The 21,098-nt window shown below is 42.8% G+C and overlaps 1 protein-coding gene and 1 long non-coding RNA gene across 4 annotated transcripts in view; one reads left to right on the top strand and one right to left on the bottom strand.

Annotated features, from left to right (window-relative positions):
* IQCK (IQ motif containing K) overlaps positions 1–21,098 on the bottom strand; it is a 103,939-nt gene that overhangs the window by 32,412 nt on the left and 50,429 nt on the right. For both annotated transcript variants that reach the window (XM_045542713.1, XM_045542714.1), the window contains one exon: positions 13,324–13,408. In XM_045542713.1, coding sequence (XP_045398669.1) covers positions 13,324–13,408 — 85 coding nt within the window. The remainder of the gene's footprint in view (positions 1–13,323; positions 13,409–21,098) is intronic.
* On the top strand, positions 618–16,398 carry LOC123632441. Of its 2 annotated transcripts, none has more exons than XR_006733370.1 (3): positions 618–792; positions 14,671–14,768; positions 16,259–16,398. It is a non-coding gene; the product is annotated as an uncharacterized LOC123632441 (long non-coding RNA). The 2 variants fall into 2 exon arrangements; XR_006733369.1 differs by lacking the exon at positions 618–792 and adding an exon at positions 14,218–14,287.

Below are 21,098 nucleotides of genomic sequence, written 5' to 3'. Positions count from 1 at the left end.
ACTTCAACCCAACTAGTCTACCTCTAAAGTAGTGTTTCTCAACTCCAGCTGCACATTGGAATCACTTGGGGGAACTTTTAAAGAAACTGCTGATGCCTGACTCTTACCACCACGGTTTGATTTAACTAATGGTTTCAGGGTTGTTATAGTCACCCAGGTGCTTTTAATGTACGGTCAAGGGTGAGCGCCATTGGTCTAGACTAAAGCGTAGACACTGAACTCTGCCAGCGGCTCTCAAAGCCCCAGACTAGCAGCACCAGCAGCTCCTGAGGACTTGTTTGAAATGCAAATTCTCAGGCCCCACCCCAGTCTGCTGGGGCCCAGCAATCTGTGTGTGAAGAGGCCCTCCAGATAATTCTGATGCAGGCTAAAGTTTGAGAACTGCTGCACTATATGCCCCCAGTGGATCACACCTCCCTGGATTCCTGCTCCTGCTTTGAAAACCCTGCCAGTCTTTTCGTTAGATGGCGTAGTCTATCACCCCTCTCTTGAATCTCGGTGAGCCTTTTGACTTGCTTTGACCAATGGAAGGTAACTGAAGTACTGCTGTGCAACTTCCAGAGTCTAGGCCTCAAGAAGGCTTGAAGTTTCTATTTTTGTCCCCTTGGATTGTTTCTGCCACTATCTAAGGAAGCTGGCCTGGCCCACTGGAGGCTGAGAGAACACATGAGGAGAACCGAGCTGGCCCAGCCAACGGCCAGCACCCAACTGGCAGACATGTGCGTGAGGCCAGCTTGGGCCTCCCAGCCCACCCTGGTCACCAGCTGAACGCCGCCACGTGAGCGAGCCCAGGTAAGACCAGCAGAGAAACCATCCAGCTAACCTGCAGAATCATGAAAAATAATCAAGTGCTATGTTTTTGTGTTTTTTCTATTGAGCTCTGATATGGTTTTAAGTCACTAAGTGTTAGGGGGATTTGTTACTCAGCAGAAGGGACTAAATTGCAGCTGTGCAATTTACCTGTAAACTCTGCCTTAAAGGGAAATTGGGTAGCCCTTTAAAGAACAGCACCTGGGCAAATTGGGGATCTGGCTTCTACTAATCCCAGGCAGGGTGCTAGGTGCCTCGCATGCAGGGCCAGCTTCACGGGCATTGCCCTCTGCCGTTGCACAGGCCGGTGCTTAGAAAGGCCTCACACTTATTTTATGCTCTGCTGCCACCATCTAGCAATTCTTAATAACTAAACAAGGGGCCTTGCATTTTCATTTTACAGTAGGCCCTGCAAATTACATAGCCAGTCCTGCTACTATGCAGTTTTCTGATTTATTTCTCACAACCACCCTACAAACTAGAATTCATTCTTATCAGCCACATTTTTACAGATAAGGAAAATGAGGCTCAGAGGTACTAACAAAAGGCCACACAGCAAGGGAAGATGGTACTTAGGCGTCTCAAATCCCTGAGGCTCGGTGCCAGTCACTGTGGTGAACCCTACGTGAACCATCGAGCTCAACCTGGAGTTTGATTTATCAGCTTTCATCACATACAGGGGCTACATCATGACTGAACAAATAAAAAGGGGCTTTTGCTGACAGCCTGGCAAGTTGGCAAAGCATTTTCTGGGCATATGAAGGAAAACGCACTTGCAGCTATAACCCAGAGTATATTTATTTAAACAACTACAGAAGTAGGTGGGGTGGGGGAGGGGAGGGAAGGACCCGGCCTGAGAATTTAGACCCAAAGCAGCCCAAACCCACTATTTATAGTGCTGTGGCCTATTTTGGCCTGCTGGGTGGCCCTGAAAATTGCCCTGAGAACTGGGTCTGGAAACTGACCATGGAAACCAGGCGCCTTTACTCTGGAGTATAGCTGGAATCTAGCTGGGCACAGACAAAAGTTTTTTTGATGAGCCCAAGGATGTTTTGAAAAAGAACAGGATTTTCTTTGACAGGGAATTAAAAAAAAAACAAAAACATTTAAGGGGGACACTATCAGGAAATGATCAGGAATATATTCTTAGGGAAGCAAATGCATGGATCAGATACAGTCAATAAAGAGCTGACAGCTATGAGGACTTGACGATGTGCCAAGGACTGTGCTGGGCACCCGATGTGCACCGTTTCATTTGTACCCTCACGTATGACCCTACGAGGACAGCGCTATTAGCCCTGCTTTACAAGAAAGGAAACTAAGGTTTAGGAAAATAAAGTAATTTACTGAAGGTCATAGGGTTGGCAAGCCAGGATTACACCATGGCACCCCGTTTACCCAGGCTGTCACCCACAGCACCGCTTCTCAAATGTGAGCATGCAAAGACCCTCCTGGGGATCTCGTTAAGATGCAGATTTTGATTCAGAAGGTCTTGGGGGTGCTGAGATTCTGCATTTGCAACGAGTTGCCAGATGGTGAAGATACCACTGCTCCATGCACCACAATTTGTGTAGCAAGGAAGGAGATATTACAATAGCTTTCCTGCTTCTACTTTCATCCTCTCACAATATGCTCTCTCTACAAAAGCTGGAGTTACTGTATTGGTTTCCACCGCTATGTAACATACAGCCCCCTTGCCAGACTCAGCAGGTTAAAACACCACATGGTTTGGGAGGGTTAGGAATGAAGAGGCAGAACAGAGTCAGAATAAAATCTAAAGTTCCAACATCCTGATGAAAGTGCACATTGGACCCTAGAGGATCTGGTCCCTGACTACTTTCTCATCTGCTTTCCCACTCACCCCAGCTCACTCTAATCAACCACACTGACCCTCTTGCTGGTCACACCCCTGCCCCTGTAGGTTTTTACATGGGCTTTTCCCTCTGCCTAGAATGAACTTCATTCAGGGCTCTGCTCAAATTACACCTTCTCAACGAGGCCTTCTCTGACCAAACTCACCATCTGAAATAGTAGCCTCTGTTACTCTCCAGCTCTTTAGTTTGCTTTGTTTCACAGTATTATCTGCAGTAAATAATTGTTCAGCAAGTAGAATACTTTCCTGCATTGCTGATGTTGGGCTTGGCCAATGGGATGTGTGTGGAAGTGACTTGCTCCAATGCCCAGCTTAGGCCTCAAGACAGCATCGTGTGTGTGTGTGTGTGTGTGTGTGTGTGTGTGTGTGTGTGTGTTTGTGCATCCCTCTGACAGCTCTCAACCTCTGCCTTAGCCTGCTGATCTCATAAGTATGAAGGCCCTAGAACAAAACTAAATAGAACCCAAAATAGCCTAGAGCCAAGTGTAGCAAAGCCCAGCTGAGAGCAGTTGAAATGTGACTGGTCTGCCTGCAGACACATGAGTGAGACATAAATTCACATTGTAAGCTGCTGGGTTTGGGGGTGGTTTGTTAAACAGCATTATTGTGACAATAGCTACTTGACACACTTCTCGACGTTATCTTACCTATTTATTTGTGTTTGTGGATAGTCTACTGCAAGAATGCAAGTTCCATAAGGGCAGGGACTTTCCTTCTTCCCTGCAGCATGCCCGATGTCTGGAACAATGCCTGGCGCCACATAGTAGGCACTCAGTAAATACTAGTGAATGAATATTAGTGAATGAATTGATCCAATTGTAGCACCTACTTGCTTACCTATTATACTATATTGCCTTCCAATTAGCCGCCCAAATTGCAAAGTATTAACAAGTAATTGTCTCGAACAGGAGTTCCAAGCAGCATGCCACACACCAGGAAAGTGTGACTCACACACCAGGTGGCCTCTCTCTTCACCTGGGCCCTATCACAAGTCAGCCAGAAATGACAACCAACCCTGCCTAAGAACGGAAAGTGCTGCTTTAAATGACACTGGGTCCCCTGGTTGGGTGGCTGTCCCCAGAGGAAAGCCAGAGCCAGGGCTAGAGCACACACAAAGGGAGGAAATGCACCCCCACGCCCCTCCCTGGAACAGCTGCACCAAGAGACACCCCCTCTGGAAGGGAGGAAGAGGAAGCTCAGGAAAGCAGAGCAGCAATATGGGGAAACCAAACTCGCAAGAGAAAGCGGAAGGAAAAAGGATCTGAACCTTGAATAACTGATTGTTGGGACTTCAGAAGGAAATAAAAGTCAAGACCAACTCCTTCAGTCCTGCCATCTCAAGGCTCACTCCGGTTGGGGGTATTTTGAATGAAAATGTTGGGCTAAATTCCGACCTATCAGCCACATGGGTAGTGTGTTTCCCTTCACATACAGGTGGTCAGTATAGATCCACGTGTGCTGATGTGGAAAGCTGCTCTAAATGAAAAGGCAAGTTGCAGAATGGCTATATGGTGTGGGACCATATTTATAGAAAATACATGTCATATTTATAAAAAACATGCAATATAATAAATACACATAATGTTCATATACACAAAGGAAAAACACAGAAAAGACACGCACCAGTTAACAGTGGTTTCATCTGAGAAGCAGGTTTGGGGTAGGCCAGGAATGGTGATTTTCAGATTTTACTTTAAAACACTTCCCTATGGTTTGATTTTTGTTAGTAATGAGCAGCTGGTCTTTTACAATAAAAATAGGAATAAAGTCTTTTCCATTCAAAGATAGCCATTTTTTCCCCCATAACAAACTGACATGCTGCTCCTTGCAGTATTTTCAGAGGTGGTCAAATGTGGCTGCAAAATGACATCTTGCTTCATATGACGTTTGCCAGTGACAAGGGGCCCTTTCCTCGCTTGCTCTGATGTGAGGACGGGCCGTGAGCTGCTCTGTAATGGTCTGCTTGGCGCCAGGCCTCTGCTTGCCTCGTTCTTCTAGTTACATCAGTGTTTACCTGCTGCAAACACGCTGACTTAACCCAGCCTGCCAAAGAACCGTAGGCTGCAGCCATGTCCTGTTCTGCCAGCATCACCCCTGTCTGGCGAAGGAGTGTATTTATCCCACTTCTCTGTGCCATGTTTGTTGGCCTCCCAGTTACTCTTTCCCACGCCAAGCCATCATCTAATAGCACAGGTGAAATCGATGGAGAAAGACTGCTCTTTCCATTTGGCCTTTAAAATCTCTCATATCTAAACATCCGTTTAGGAAACAGAACCTTTGGTACTTTTCAAATAGGAAAGATACCGATATATTAATATCATTACATTTATATTGATACCATTCATTTTTTCTTCACTGTTCAAGGTTTATTTGGCGTTTAGTTGGATGGTTCCATTGCTTATTTGTAGATCTTTCTTTTTGCATTATATGGCAATGTACACTACAGTTGCATACAGTACACAAATAAGATCCTTTAGAACAGTTACAGACAAGACTTGCAATACTGGATTTATACATTGGATCCCAAGATGTGATTGGGGAAAAAATTTGGACTAGGCATGTTGGGTGCAGGAAGCAGAAGTTATGTAACACACAGGAAACACACATCTGGTTTGAAGGGCAACTGCAGCCTAAGCAGCATTGGCGGTGATGCCTCAGAGGTCGTGGAACTACTTCACACTCGCCAGTTTAGGACTACACAACATAAGTACCAGCCAGCTTCATGGTATAGCAGTAGGGTTTTCTGAACCATCCCTGTTTCTAACTTTAAGAAATTGATGTTCTTCCCAGGCCATCTTAATATCACTGCTTTAATCACAGATCAGATAAAAAGGACGACATGCTCATCCTCCAACTGAAATCCTGTTAGTAACCAAGGCAGCGAAGTGCTCTGACGTTAGGAGACTTTAAAATGGTAGCTGTTTTTGGATCCCCGCAGTGGGTATCCACACTCTTCTTCAAACGGGCCTCTTCCTCAGGAGTCAGAGTCACATTCACAAGGTCTGAGATTCCATTCTGTCCCAAGATACAAGGAACGCTAAGGAAGACATCATCCTTCATTCCAGAGAGACCCTTCATCATTTCTGCATTGACAGTTTACAGAATACTTTCTCACATGTTGCCACATTTTAAAACATCTCAATCCGAATACTTTCTCAAGTGTTGCCACATTTTAAAACATCTCGATCCTCACGACAACCTGGTGAGCTGGACTGGGCAGCTATTATTATGCTCAACTTAAAGAGAAAGAAATTGCAATTTGGAGTTTTGTGGTTTGTCCTGGATTGTCCAACTGGTAGGTAGCAAAGTCAATTCTAATACATCAGTAGGTCTCAACCCTGAATGCATGTTGGAGTCACCCAGAAGCTTTAAAAACTACCCATCTCCTGTTCTCACTATGGCTGGTTGAACAAGAATCTCAGGGGAATGAGGCCCTGGGTAGCAGAAATTAAAAAATAGAATATTTCCATGGCTTGCTTCTGGTTGGTGAGATACTGAAAAGAAAACTTTCCATGGATGACTTTGATGTGTAGTAGGGTTTGAGACCACTGCAATCCGTAGGTATACAAATAAGCTGGTGTTACATAAAACTGACATGTGTTTATGCATCAGCAGAGTTAAAAAAACTCCTTCCTTCATGTTTCTTCTCTTTTGGGGTTCTGCAGGGGAATACTGCCCAAAAATAAAAAGGAAGGAACTATTCATACACTCAAACATGTGGAACAACTTCAACTATCTCAGGCCAAATGAAAGAAGCCAGGTTCAGAGGCTACACACAGTATGATTCCATTCATATAATATTCTGGAAAAGGCAAAATTCTAGGAGCAGAAAACAAGTCAGTGATTTCCAAGGGGCTGGTGGGGGGAGGATTGACTACAAAGGGAATTTTAGGAGGGTAATATAATATTTTATTTTCTTGATTATGGGTTAGGTTGGATACATTTGTCAAAATTCAGAAACTACACATTGAAAATGGTAGGTTTTACTATATGTCGTATATACCTTAATAAACCTGAGTAAAACACACATACAATGAAATACCACCACATACCCACTAGAATGGCTATAATTTAAAAGACGACCGTACCAAGGCTGCTGATAAGGACATGGAACAGCTGGAACACGACTATGTTGCTGGCAGGAATGCAAAAGTGGTTTTTTTTAAAAAAAGAGGGATGGGGTTCTCAGCACACTCAGACCAAGGCTTGAATTCTGGCTGTACCGCTTATCACTGTGTGACGTAGGTTGGGCACGTAACTTAGGGTTGCTAGGCCTTGGTGTGTTCATCTACACGTGAGATAATAGTAGTAGATACTTGCCTGATTTACAGGAATGGCACAAGGCAAAGGAAATAATGTGTGTTTCTATAGCACCCAGCTTTGTTCTTGGCAAGGCCCTCAATACATGTTTGTCCAATGAAAGAATGATCAAATGAAGTCACCTGCCAACAGAAGGTGTAAGGCCTCTGTTTGAGTGAAATGGCAGAAGCGTTGACAACAGCCATGCTTGGGTGCATTCCACTTCAAACGTTAGCGTCTAATGTCTGAATCCTCAGTCTAAAACCAAGGCTTCTGCATTGTCTGAGAAAGCGCAGGAATTTTATTCTACTTGTTCAGTAGGATTAGTATAGGTGGCCTTGGCCTCCCTAACAGCTTATACACCTTTTCCACCAGATATAAAATGTTCAAAACCAATTTGAAATATGTGGGTTTCAAAAATATGTATGAGATGGCTTAAAGAAAAGACCACCTGGATTTGAATTTTCTGGATGGGAAGGCAATGTGGCAGCAAAAATGTACTGCAACTGTAATCGTGGGCCAGCAGGTGACAAGAGGATTCCATAGAGAAGACAAATCCTTCCATATGGAATTCCCACTACAGAGCCCTGGGCAGAGATGGCCCATCAAGTCACAAAGGCATGACCAGCCCTTCTAAGGCTATCGGGAGATGGCTGAGTGACATTGAGACAGAAACTGGTGGTAACTTGATGCAATGCCCATTTTTAGCATTCCTTTTGCACAATACAACATCTGACTTTTGCTGGCAGAGTCTGCCCACCTGCCAGCAGATATCAGCCACCAGAAGAGAAATTCCAAATGAAAGCCTTTCCTGTCCACTACCCAGATGAACTAAGCATGCCCTGGCGCACCCTCGGCTGATGTTTTCCTTTCAAGCTTGCTTGGGGGTCATGATTTCCGACAGCACACTTCATTTCTTTGTATTACAAGGCTTGGTGAAGAAGTGGTTTCCAAAAGCCAACGATAAATACATTTTTCTCAAGTGACTCTGGGGGAGTCACAAGCATGGCAGTTGAGTTCAAGGATCCCGGTGCCTAAGCAACTCCCCGCAAAAGTGAAGTGGCTGCGTACGTCACAGAGGAAGGTTAGAAAATGGAACAGTGCAGTTTACTTTTCTTTGTTCTCAGATGCCCTCATTCAGGAGATCATTTAAGGGATTCAGTCATTCATTCAAAACTTTTAAGTGCCTACTATGTGCCAGACACGGTTCTAGGGGCTGGGAATGCAGAGACAAACATGTCAAACAACCTCTGCTCTCATGGAGCTCACGTTGGGGTCTGGGTGACAGGCAATAGACAAATAAGTGAATATCTAATGTAATTCAGGTAGGTGATACGTGATAGGAAAAAAATAAAGTAGACTAAGAAGCTGGAGGGTGACCAGGGGGTGTTATTCTAGAAAAGGTGACCAGGAGATACATCCAAGAAGAACCCTGAATGCAGTGAGAAAAGGCACTGTGATTGACAGTTGCAGGTGCAAAGAACCAACGGTAAATGGAAAGGCCCTGGGACGGAAGCCTGTTTGGTGCCCTTGAATAATTGCAAGGCGGTCACTAGTTAACTTTTTAAAAAGATGCCCTGGCTGGGTATGGTGGCTCACGCCTATAATCCTAGCACTTTGTGGGGCCAAGGCAGAAGGATTGCTTAAGACCCGGAGTTCAAGACCAGCCTGAGCAACATAGCAAGACCTTGTCCATCCAGAAAAAAAAAGATGCCCTATTAAGGAAAATAGAATCAACAATAAGAAGAATAACAACAATTATCACTAATATTTCTTGTGGATTTAACTATGTGCTTGGCACTGTGCCAAGCCCCTTATGTGGACTAACCATCTGATTTAATCTTCACAGGCAGACGCTATTGTTATTCCCATTTTACAGATAGAAAACTGGTTCAAAAGTTAAAGAACCTACTCAAAGTTATTAACAACCTGCCATGCCAGGATTCAAACAGGTCTGTCTGCTGCTAGAGTCCACATTATTACTGTTTTTTTTGTTTTTACAAAATTTTGTAAAAAATAAAATTTCCTGGTGAATAAGAAAAACTCTAGAAGGATGAATACCATCATATAATTTTTTAAAAAACTTAATATGTATTATCTATTTGTTTCCACAACTGATATGTATTGCTTACACAACAACAAAAAAAATAGGTATGTTTTTAGAAACATTTGCTCCCTGGGGTAGGCTCTCCTCTCCAGCCATGTGCAGCCTTTAGCAGATATAAGCCACAATCTTCCCCTGGGACAAACTGGGATGGGTGCTCTGTATAAGTGGGCCCAGATTTTTGTTTTGTGCCAATATCCTCCTTTGTGTGCAAGTGATCTAAAAGTCTAGGGCCAGGTGCGGTGGCTCACACCTATAATCCTAGCACTTTGGGAGGCCGAGGCAGGAGGATGGCTTAAGGCCAAGAGTTAGAGACCAGCCTGAGCAAGAGCAAGATCCCATCTCTACTAAAAATAGAAAAATAAGCTGGGCATGCTGGCGCCCGCCTGTAGTCCCTATTGCCGGAGAGATGCAATAAGTGTCCAAGCTGGCCCAGGCCCCCTACAGCTACAGAGAGCCTGTCTCACTGTAAACCTTGTACTCTGCTTATACCAAGCTGTTTCTCCTTGGAGGGTCCCTCCTTCACCCCCGGTCAGTTTGCTCAATGCACAGATTCTTATTGTTCTCTGCAGGTAGAGATCAGAAACCTCTCTTATTTTATTTCATTTTTTAAAAATTCTGCAAGGCCACAGAAGGGCTGCTGGAGCAACCTCACACTGTATTGTTCATCAAATAATGGGTAATGATTGATGGCCTTTGTGATTCTCAGTTGTCACAATGCCTGGAGGGGGAGGTGATGTTGGGGGAGGGGAGGATTGCTAACATAGGCCACCCGGGGGGTATCCAGGCTGAGTTAGAATAAAATAAAACAAATGAGTAGAAGGCATAAAACACCACGGGCTTATTCAGACAGAATAAACATTCAGTGGATTTATCTGGTCTCTGTCTTTTAAATCATTAAAGAAATTTCAGTCATTACAGCCCATAAAAACCTCATTTGAACTTCACAAGAGAGCAGGATTTTCTCAATCAATTGTTACCAACTATATCTAGGATTTAAGAAACCAAATAGCACCGGTGATACAGTAGAGCATGACTTATCACCGATCACGTTTGGGAAAGGAGAGTTTTCACAGGACCAGATTTCATTCACAATATTCAAATAGATTAAAAAACAACCAAGTTTTGCATGTTGAAATGATCTGACTTTCCAACCACTAGCCTTGTGTTTTAAAAGAAGAAACAAGAGTATGTCTACTGCTACAGAAGTGCCTAATGTCTAATCATAAATATCAGGGACCTAATTTACAATACTAATTGAAAAGTCACAGCTACCAAGAACCAGTTCACTACAAATAGCTTTTCATATCATGTGACATTTCTGTTAATGTGGCCGGTTAAAATACATTTTTATAAGATATCTGGCTAGTTTTGTGTTAGACGAGTAAAGATGTCAGACTTTTAGATTTTAAGATGTTATAGCATGAAGACTATTCAGTCCTAAAAAGGGAGAAAATCCTGACACAGCTACACATGGATGAACTTTGAGGACATTATGCTCCGTGAAATAAGCCCATCACAAAAGGACAAATACTGAATGATTTCACTTATATCAGGTACTTAGGGTAGTCAAATTCATAGAGACAGAGAGTAGAATGGTGGTTGCCAGGGGCTAGGGGGAGAAAGGAAAAAGGGAGTCATTGTTTAATGGGGACAGAGTTTCAGTTTAGAAAGTGAAAAGGTTCTGGAGATGGATGGTGGTGATGGTTGCATGACACCATGAATGTACTTAATGCCACTGAACGGTACACGTAAAAATTGTTAAGATGGTCAATTTTATGTTATGTGCATTTTATCACACACCCAAAAAAACTTCATGGAAGGCTATATTTTTCCTTCACAGTATTTGAGAAAATACAAGTAAAGGTTTGTTAACGAAAACAAAATTCTTCCTGGCAAGTGTAGTAAAACCTAACGTGGGAGTGGGTGAGGACAAAGCCTGCATGGGTACTTGCAGTAAGTAGCTATTTCATGAATTCCTGAGAGTCCCTTTTGTTGGCCATAGGACGTTTAGTTCTACTGCCAAAATCAGCCCAAAAATCAGGAACTTGGATCAGAAGAACACAGGTCAAAAGGAATAAAATGATGGCTTGCTTTATATTTTTTCTATAGTATTGGTTTGTTATATTTCACATACCATAAAATTCACCCTTTTAAAGTTTACAATTCAGTGGTTTTTATTATATTTACAAAGCTGTTCAACCACTGCCACTATCTAGTTCCAGAACATTTTTATTACTCCCAAAAGAAGCCCTGTACCCACTGGCTCCAGCCCCTGACAACCACTAATCTAGTTTTGTCTATAGATTTCCCTATTCTGGACATTTCATATAAATGGAATCATTTATTATAAATGGAAAAATGTGACCTTTTGTCTCTGGCTCCTTTTACTTAGCATAATGTTTTCAAGATTCATCCATTTTGTAGCATGTAACAGTACTTCATTTTTATGGCTGAATAATATTCCATCTTATCAATGTACCGTTTTGTTATCCATTCGTCAGTTGATGGGCATTTGGATTATTTCCACTTTTTTGCCTATTATGAATAATGCTTCTATGAACATTCATGTACAAGTGTTTGTGTGGACAGATGTTTTTTGATTATCTTAAAGATATACCTAAGGGTGAAATTGCTGGATCATAAAGTGGAAACTCTATGTTTAACACTTTGAGGAACTTCCAAACTGTTTTCCAAAGTGGCTGCACCCTTTTATATTCCTATCAGTAGCGTATGAAGCTTCCACATTCTCTGTACTCTCACCAACACCTGTTACTGTCTTTTTGATTATAACCATGCTAGTGGGTATGAAGTGACATTTCATTGTGGTTTTGATTTGTATTTCCTTATGGCTAGTGATGTTGAGCATCTTTTCATATGCTTATTGACCATTTGTATATGTTCTTTGGAGAAATGGCTATTCAAATTCTTGGCCAATCTTATAATTGGGTTATTTATATTTTTATTGTTGGGTTGTGAGAATTCTTTATATATTGTGGATATCAGACCTTTATCCAACACATAATTTGAAAATATTTTCTCCCATTCTATGGGTTGTTTTTTCATTCACTTGATGATGTTCTTTGAAGCACAAAAGTTTTTAATTTTGATTAAGTCTGATTTATCTATTTTTTTTCTTTAGCTGCTTATGTTTTTTGTTACATAAACTGTTGCTTAATCCAAGGCCATCAAAATTTACATCTGTGTTGTCAGTACATTCATCTCAGTCTCTTACTACACAGTTCTGAAGAATGCATCAATATGGAGATCTTTGGCCTCCATGTAAGTCCACTGGGACTTTTCCTTGTGGTGGAATTTGCCACTACTGATATTAAATCTAAACTCATTCCATTGACATCTGACCCTCAGACTTGCTACCTAGAATGGGAGCTTCATGTTTACCTGGAAGTTTGTTAACATTCATACTCTTGATTGCCAAATTACTGAAGAGGTTGTACACTTTTTAGCACAAGATACACATACTCTCATATGTATTTGATAAGAACTTTTTACAGTACATCCTTCCTGAGGGCTAACATGACAATATGGATCAGGGGCTTTAAAGGAACTCACCTTTTGGTCTAGAAATTCCCCTTCTAAAATTCCTCCTACACAAATGACCAAATGTGCCAAGATGACAGCACAAAGATGTATATTGCGACATTTATTACAATAATGAAAAACTGGAAATGACCTCAAAGTCCCAAATAGGAAAATAGTTGAAAAGACAAGTTATAAAAGAAAAATTATTTTCTATATGTTAAGGATTTGTATGTCACTTAATGTATTCAGAGTTTTAAAGTTTGGAAAGTTTTATACCAACAATGATTATCTCTGAGTGATGAAGTTGTCAGTGACTTAAAAATTTTTATTTGCTTTGTCGGAATTACCTGAATTTTCTAATTTTTTTTCTAAAATGACAATGTATTCCTCTCTCTCTCTCTCTCTCTCTCTATATATATATATGTATACGTAATATTATTTTTTAGGCAATACAGGTCAGTCAACCCAATTTGAAAAGGTTGGAAGGTACTTTTAATGATAACTTCAAAATAAGTTTTGGCAAAAATTATAAATCACTCTGTAAGACCTATTTTACAGAGAATGGTGTTTCTGAGGTCTGGATGTGGGCTACAATAGCCTCTGTTTCAAATTCATCTAACGGTTTTCCCATGGGCCCTCCACCTCACAAAAATTCCCCATCAAATCAAATGCCATAATTGCATATGATTCTTACCAAATAGGCTCTCCAGAAGGATTGAATGAGGAGAGCTGCTTCCTCTTCTGTCAGCAGGAGGGAGAGTGGGATTGGTGGCCTCGGGCTGAAAAGCAATAATATGGTCATATGCCCATGAGAATCCGTCCTTTAGCCTTGGCATTGCCTTTGACAACATAATGGTCTCTCTGCCTAAGTGCTTCATCCATCCCTGTTCTTAGACAACAGTGTCATTTTAGATAGAAAAGTGTATGCTTGAGTTAGCATTTCTTATTTTAAAATCTGGGATGATTTTTTTTTTAAACCAGCATAATCTTAAATCACTGTTAGCCTGCTCTACCTTTGAAGGACTCGGGGTTGCTAAATTTGCATGTTGGTCCTGAAGGTGCGACATACATGTTATTGACATAAGATTATATGGACATAATACAAGAGACAGAGGAATAGCAGCTTTTATACTACATTCTGACTGAAACATAATAAAGGGCTCTTTCTCGAACTTTCTAGCGAAGGAAAATTAAGTACTGTAGTTCATCTCTTTCCCGAAAGCAAAATATTGGAATTTATCTCTGATGAGTGTGCATTCCAGATTAATGTCATTTAAATTCAAGCATATTTTTTAGTTCTGGTGCTACATCTTAATAAGAAATAAAATATCTGAAGTGCTGGGTCAGTTGATAGTGTCTGCTCTTGTGGGATTTTTCAGATTATGATGGGATTTTTGATCATAGACACCACATTAAAAAATCCAGACTACATACTCTTTTTTTTTCCTAAAAATTTAATAAAGTTACTAACTGCAGATGAGGTCTTGTAAATCTGTCTTAATTCTGGTTCTTTATTTTTCCCTAAAGCAAAGCACAGCTACCTCTGGAAAGCAGAGGTCAAGATTTTTCAGATATAGTACCAAGATGTAAACCCCGGAAAGGCTGTGGATCACATGTAGGCTGCTCCCAGTACAAGATCTCCAGAAATGACTTTGCAAGTGAGAGATTCCCAAGTGCCCTGGCCTCAAAGCTCTGCCTAATAACAGCGAGAGCTTTCAGTAATTCTCATTGCACAGAGAGGTTCACTAACCTGCCCAAGGTCACACAGCTTATAGGTGGCCTAGTCAGAATCTGGGTCCAGACCCATCTCACCCCAAAGCCCAAGCTACCCTCGCATGATCGTGCTGACACACCACAAACATTTGCAGATGCCTAGCCCAGCACGGACTGCAAAGCTAGCTGGCAACAATGCATGACTCTCCGGGATCAGGGGTTTAATTTCCCTTTAAACTTTGACTTAAAAAAAAAAAAAGAAAGAAAAAGAAAACCTTGATAAAGTATATTTGTTTGAATAAATGAATGCTCTTTTGAATTATTCCAGAATCAAAGAAATCAAAGCCAGGAAGAACGAGGGAGTTATCAACACCATTTCAAGTGAGTGCGGTGCTGTTGCCAGGCTCCGGCTTTCCAGCTGCACAGGTACTTTCTAAGAGACCAAGTAAAGGAGAGTCTTCCATTTCTTTACAGAGATAACTACACCCCCAATAGGGTAGCATTGTTAACAATGTTTCCCTAATGTTCAGTTTCCATTTTTATTTGCATAATGTGGTAGCCTTTTTTTATTTTTATGTTTTTGGTTCTGTTTCTATTTTCACCTCTTCTTGCCTAATATCCGGTGTCCTGGGCTGTGATGAGCCTTCATCTTCTGCTGGAGGCCACCACTGGAGGCGCGTAGGCTCCTGCTTTCTGCGTTGAATGTCACTCTTTATCCATTGTCCTTATTCTCCAATTCTCAGTTGTGCGATGCCAACAAATCACATCCGTGAAGTCACTTCCCTTCACTGGTTAAAAATCTACAGCTTCTAGAGAGATCTTGGTGTTTCTAAGGAGACCCTGGCGTGTTGGCTGTGAGTTTAGGAGGATGCTGTAACGCGTTAGCACTAGCTGGTGTTTACTGAGAGCTTTCTGGACCACTCCCGGCAGCCTGGCTCCTTGTGCTCCGGCCATGCTGGCCCTCTGCACCTCCTCAATGTGCGACCTCCTTCCCCTTAAGGGCCTTTGCAAAGGTGTTTGCCTCTTCCCCCAGTATCCCCTACTCCCAGCTAGGGGCGCCCTACACAGCTGACAGGTTGTTCCCTGCTCAAGGGCACCCAGCACATGGGCCAGAGGGCACAAAAATGCAGGCTGTGCTCTGCTCCCCCATCCCCCCCAGGGTAGGGACACCTTTTCCTAACTTGCTCAAATGCGTGTTAGGGCTGGTGGGGGCCTGACGCCTCTTTCTCCTGGTTTCCTCTTATTCCTTCTGATCTCCACTCACATGTTATTGGAAAATGTCCTTTGATTAGGTCAGGGCCCAGCGAAGCTCCCTGTAATATTCCTTCCTAGTCCTTGGCCCAATTTGCAGATGTAAGCCTGTGCGATTATCCAATTAATGCTCAAATCTTCTACGGGACTGAAAGCTCCATGAGGGCAGAGACTGGTCCTGTGTTTGCTCCCTTTGGTATCCCAGCACTTAGGACAATGTCTGGCACTCAATAAATACTTGCGGGATCAGTGGTCTCCTCTGTGCCCAGCAGTGCACTAAGCGCTTTCTACACATGATTTTGTTAAATCCTCACAACGTGAATGATGAGCTATTGTCACCCTTCATTTAGAGCTGAAGAAACTGAGGCATAGAAGGGTAAAAGGACTCTGTGCTCAAAGTCACTGAGCATTTCCTGCTGAGAATGCAAAACATCCAGGAAACACTGGGAGTGGCCCCGAGAGGAGAAGGGGGCCAGCATGCAAGGTCATCAACATGAAAGTCAGGGTCTAACAGCTGTTGACGGTTACATAGGAGAAAACACAGTCATTTGCCAAGAAGAAAAAAAATTAGGGGAGGGGGCAAAGCCATAATGATAGAAAATGCCCTTTTCATTGACCCTTACAGTAATGACTGCGCAGATATTCATTTGTCTGAACCTCCACAGGGACATCCTCCATGAGGACAGCTAAACAAAGTGGAGTTTGTCACTTGTATCCGAGGGGAGATTTGATGACGCCTTTCTGTTCAGCTGCAATTTTCCTGCTTTAAGTATGTTTTTCACCACTGATGTCATGAAATCCTCAAAGTAACAGTATTCCTGCTTCAGAATAGCAGGAGGGAAGGAGAACTGCAAATCTTAGTACACAAACGGGGAAGCCCAACAAAGGGCTTTCACCAGAAAGGAAACCCTGAACTGCTTTGCATCACAATGACATCTCCGAAAAGCAAAATGAGATTTCTAATAGGCCTTTAGGCAGTAATACGAGGCCACCTTTAGTGACATCCCTGCTTTCATAGCTAAATAATGGGGCGCTGTCTAGTTCCCAAACCAAGAATAAGTATGAGAAAGCCAGTGTAGATCAGGCCAAATGAAAAGGACTTGCTCTTCAGGGAGTAGTCCCTGGGAATTAGCAATCATTTCAGCAGGCCAGCTTGAAGGGATAGAAGCCATGCCAGGCCCCTTTCTCTCTCTTGGAATCAGCGCAACTGGCTTCAGGTCAAATAAAAATAAAGAGGCCACTGCTCATCACCAGGGAACTGGGGAGGGGGGAGATGAGCGTGTCAATCACAGGGGAAGGCAGCTGAGGCTCCTCCAGGGCTTCAATCAGACATCCTCAGAGCAGCCGTTTTTCGTGTTCAAATGGGCACGCCAGTAGTGCTGAGTATGCTTCCAAGATGAATTGTTTTATTAGTCATGCTCATTTGTCATGTCCTCCTCCTTTTCTCCAATGTGAATTAAATATATTTGAACCATAAGAATCGATGCTATAATTTTGCGAAGGAACAAAAATTTATTTTTCTGGCTGGGCGCGGTGGCTCACGCCTGTAGTCCTGGCACTCTGGGAGGCCGAGGTGGGCAAATCACTTGAGCTCAGGAGTTCGAGACCAGCCTGAGCAAGAGCAAGACTCCGGTCTCTATTAAAAATAGAAAAATTAGCCCAGTGTCATAATGGGCACCTGTAGTCCCAGCTACTCGGGAGGTTGAGGCAGGAGGGTCACTTGAGCCCAGGAGTTTGATGTTGCTGTGACCTATGATGACACCACTGCACTCTACCCAGGGCAACAGAGTGAGACTCTGTCTCAAAAAAAGTTTTTATTTTTCTGATTGTATCACGTATATATCAATGTATGTGCATGCGTGTTTGTGTACACACACACACATACATACTCACACTTCTTCCCCCCTTTCTGGATGCTAAGTAAAGGATTTGCAGGACATAAAGTAGATACAGCATGTTAACCAAATACATAATAAGAAAATCTGAGAAGTCAGTCTTCATCAATTTCTCCATCCAGTTCTCAATTAAAGAGGTACCATCCAAAATTATTTTTAAACAGAATAAAGGAGAAAGGAGAAAAGTCTGCTTGAGACTGAAAATTGAATTTTGGGATCCAAATTCTATCCACTTTTCATTAGCTAAGAGATTAAGTTATTTCTTGGAACATGAAAGCATGACCCAGATGTAAAGCCATTTACAAAGATGGCACAGGCCCTAAATCAATCATCATAAAGTCTTGCAATGACCCAGTATTTGATAATGTCTGTCCAGCATATTTAGCAAAAGAGACCTTACCTAGTCCTTGCCGTTCACCTTAACTGGCTTCCCAAACACTCTGTGTTGGAGGCATCACATTTTTTACTTATGAACTTCAAATATTTGTAAGAAGCACAATAGAGGTTTCTGGAATGGTACTTCCACACATATGGTGACTAGCCATTGGGATAGAATCTCCAAGGATTCTTTGAATTCCAGCCTTCTATGAACAGGAGGAATAGCTCCAAAAACCAGTGGAGCATTGCTCCCTGGTAGCCTTAAAGCACATTTAGAAATTATGGTTACTAAGTTATGATGTTGCTTTCGCCCCCTCACTAATCTCCACCTTGGGGATCAAGAAGCAGTTATTACCCCAGCATCAGGCTGAATCATTCCCCTAGCTAAACACAGAGCTGAGTCCTATTTTACCAACCCCATCATTGAAGCTGCGTGTCTAGGTAACAGAGCTCACTAAACAACAAACTGCAAGACCATGTGCTCACTTGTGGGTTTCAGGTATAACCATCTGACAAACCAAGGCTGTGATCCTTGATATTTTTGGATAAAATATGCCCATATTGTGGTGTCATTTAGCTTCTTTGTAACTGATCACATATTTTCTCTAGTGTGACTTAAGGGAAAACTTAAGGAACCCTCCTCTTCCCCACTGTCCCTTCCCCAGCTCCAAAGGGTGAGCCCAGCCAAGGGGATATTGGAGAGGGCAGACCACCTCCCTCCCACCCTGTGCAAACCCCTCGCAGGGGGTAGTCACCTTTCTTGTGTCACAGACCCCTTTTTACTTTGGTGGCTTCGATTCCTTCTCGGAATAATATTTTTAACATAAAAGTAAATACAAAGGACAGCTAATACTATAGTAATATATGTGCTTCTAAATTATGCAGTAAATTACAAGAGTGACTACCAGGTCAATTAACTACTGTCATTTGAAAGGAGTGACAAGTGTAAATTAGACTTCTCGATCTCTGCAACAACTGTAACGTGGTATGAAAATATCTGTGATTGCTATTAATGACAAAGTCACAGGTACTACAGATGCCACTGAGACTTCTTGCCCACGTTCATACTTAAAGGAGATGCTGAAAATAAGTTAGAGATTAGTGAAAATAAAGAGATAATTTCCTTCTTCATCTGAGTTCTAGGACCCCCAAATCACAGACAGTTGTGGCTGGAGCTAGGGGAAGGAGGAAAGATGAGCTTTACATCCAGTATGAGATTGAATACTAAGGATTTAAAAATGAACGGGATGAATCCTTACAGTGAAATGAGACTATCTAAAAACAAAGTGACCAGAAAGTTATGGAATTTGGCCAAAAAGTTATTAAAGGGCTACCTCCCAGATGGAAGAGGGAGTCAGTGTAATGCAGTGGATGGCTGGTGCGGGGAAAAAAGAAAAAAAAATTTTCATATTTTTATTCTCAGTAATTTATGATTCTTCCTCAGTGGCAGAGCTGAGGTTAAATGCAGATATCCTGTCTTTTACCACTTGGTCATTCTGCTACCTACGTTTCATCTTACAAAAGCAGCAGCTACTATTCTCTTAGGATTAAGCATAAAGTAAAAGCTATCACTCTTTGAATACCTGCTATGGGCCCTGTGCAGTGGATATCTTTCATTTTCATCTGCCCATAATACCCTCCCCTCTTCTTGTGGTGTCAGCCCTCAGACTTTGCTGTGACAGCTCCCTGCCCTGCACTGGGGGATGTGGGACACAGCACCTGGCCCTCCATGGCCAAGGAGTGCACCTGAGGCCCAAGTGTGGCCAAGCAGATGCTGTTTCCCTGGAATGGGAATCTTGGGTGGACTGGCAGAAACCTAGAGGATTCATCCTGGCCTGGTGTCTGCAGAACACGGGCCATGGGCCTGTGTTCCCTGGGTCCCTGTATCTGCTTTGCAAGGCCAGGCCCTTACCTTTTCCTTCATGCTTGTGACTTATCTTATCACTTCTAATATATACCCTTTTCCTTAAGTAGCCCTTTAAGTTCTGTGGCTCCCAAGAAAGAATTCTAACCGATCCCATCTTTCACCCTCACAGCAACACTCCAAGGCAGGAATTATTCTCATCCTTGCATCACAGAAGGGAACAAGGCTCTGAGATGTGAAGAGACTGGTTCTAGGTTACCCACCTGTGAGAGGCTGGATAACGGCCCCTGGGGTGTAATAAGAAATATATTTGGTCTTTGTCTCAGTTCCTATCCAGAGCTCCTAAGCTCTTGGAATTCCCTGATTGATAGGAATATCTTTTGTTATTCATAATGAGCCCCTTTGGATCACCTCTGAGTTTATACTAACCGGGTGACTTGGCAGAGAGCCTGTACACAGCCTCAAGCTGGGGCTGGTTACAGGGAAGACCAAGTGCATTAGAGGGCTGGGATTTTTCAGCCTCACCCACAGACCTCCAGGAAGGGGTGGATGGCTGGAGATTAAGCACTATAAAAACTCTTCAACAACGAGATTTGATGAGTTTCTGGGCTGGTGAAACATCCACGTGCCAGGAGGGTGGCACAACCCAACTCCACAGGGACAAAAGCTCAGATGCTTGGGACCCTTCTCGACTTCACCCTATGTATCCCCTCATCTGGCTGTTCCTTTGTATCTTTTGTAATATCCTTTATGATAAACCGGTACATGCAAGTAAAGTGTTTCCCTGAGTTCTATGAGCTGTTATAAAAAAACTCTCAAAACAGAGGAGGGTTATGGGAACCTCTAATCTGCAGCCAAGTTGGACGGAAGTGTGGGCAACCTGGGGACCCATTACTTTCGACTGGCATCCGGAGTGGAGGGAAGTCTTGTGGGACTGAACCCTTAACCTGTGGGGTCCGTGCCAACTCTGGGCAATTAGTGTCAGAGTTAAATTAAGTTGTAGGACACCCAGTTAGTATTTTCAGAGTGTTGGAGGATTTCTTGGTGTGAAAAACCCACCCATTCGGTGTCAGAAGTCTTGTAAGTAGAGAAACAGAGGTTTTTTTCCTTTTAGTGCCCTCCACATCCAATCCTCAGACCCTGAAAAAATATATATATGTCCTTATATGGCAAGAGGGACTTTGTAGATGTGATTAAGTTAAGGATCTTGAGATGGGGCGATTATCCTGGATTAGCCAGGTGGGCCCAACGGCAGAATCGCTTATGACAGCAGGTGGAGGGAGACACTGCCACACAAGTATGAGATGTGAAGACAGGAATGACAGGGTGCAGTGACGCAAGGAGGGGCCAGGGGCCAAGGAACACAGG

Source organism: Lemur catta, chromosome 2 (genome assembly GCF_020740605.2).
Source record: "Lemur catta isolate mLemCat1 chromosome 2, mLemCat1.pri, whole genome shotgun sequence".
Taxonomy (NCBI): Eukaryota; Metazoa; Chordata; class Mammalia; order Primates; family Lemuridae; genus Lemur; species Lemur catta.
Note: the sequence above shows the minus strand (reverse complement) of the source record. Positions and strands in the feature narration are given on the sequence as shown.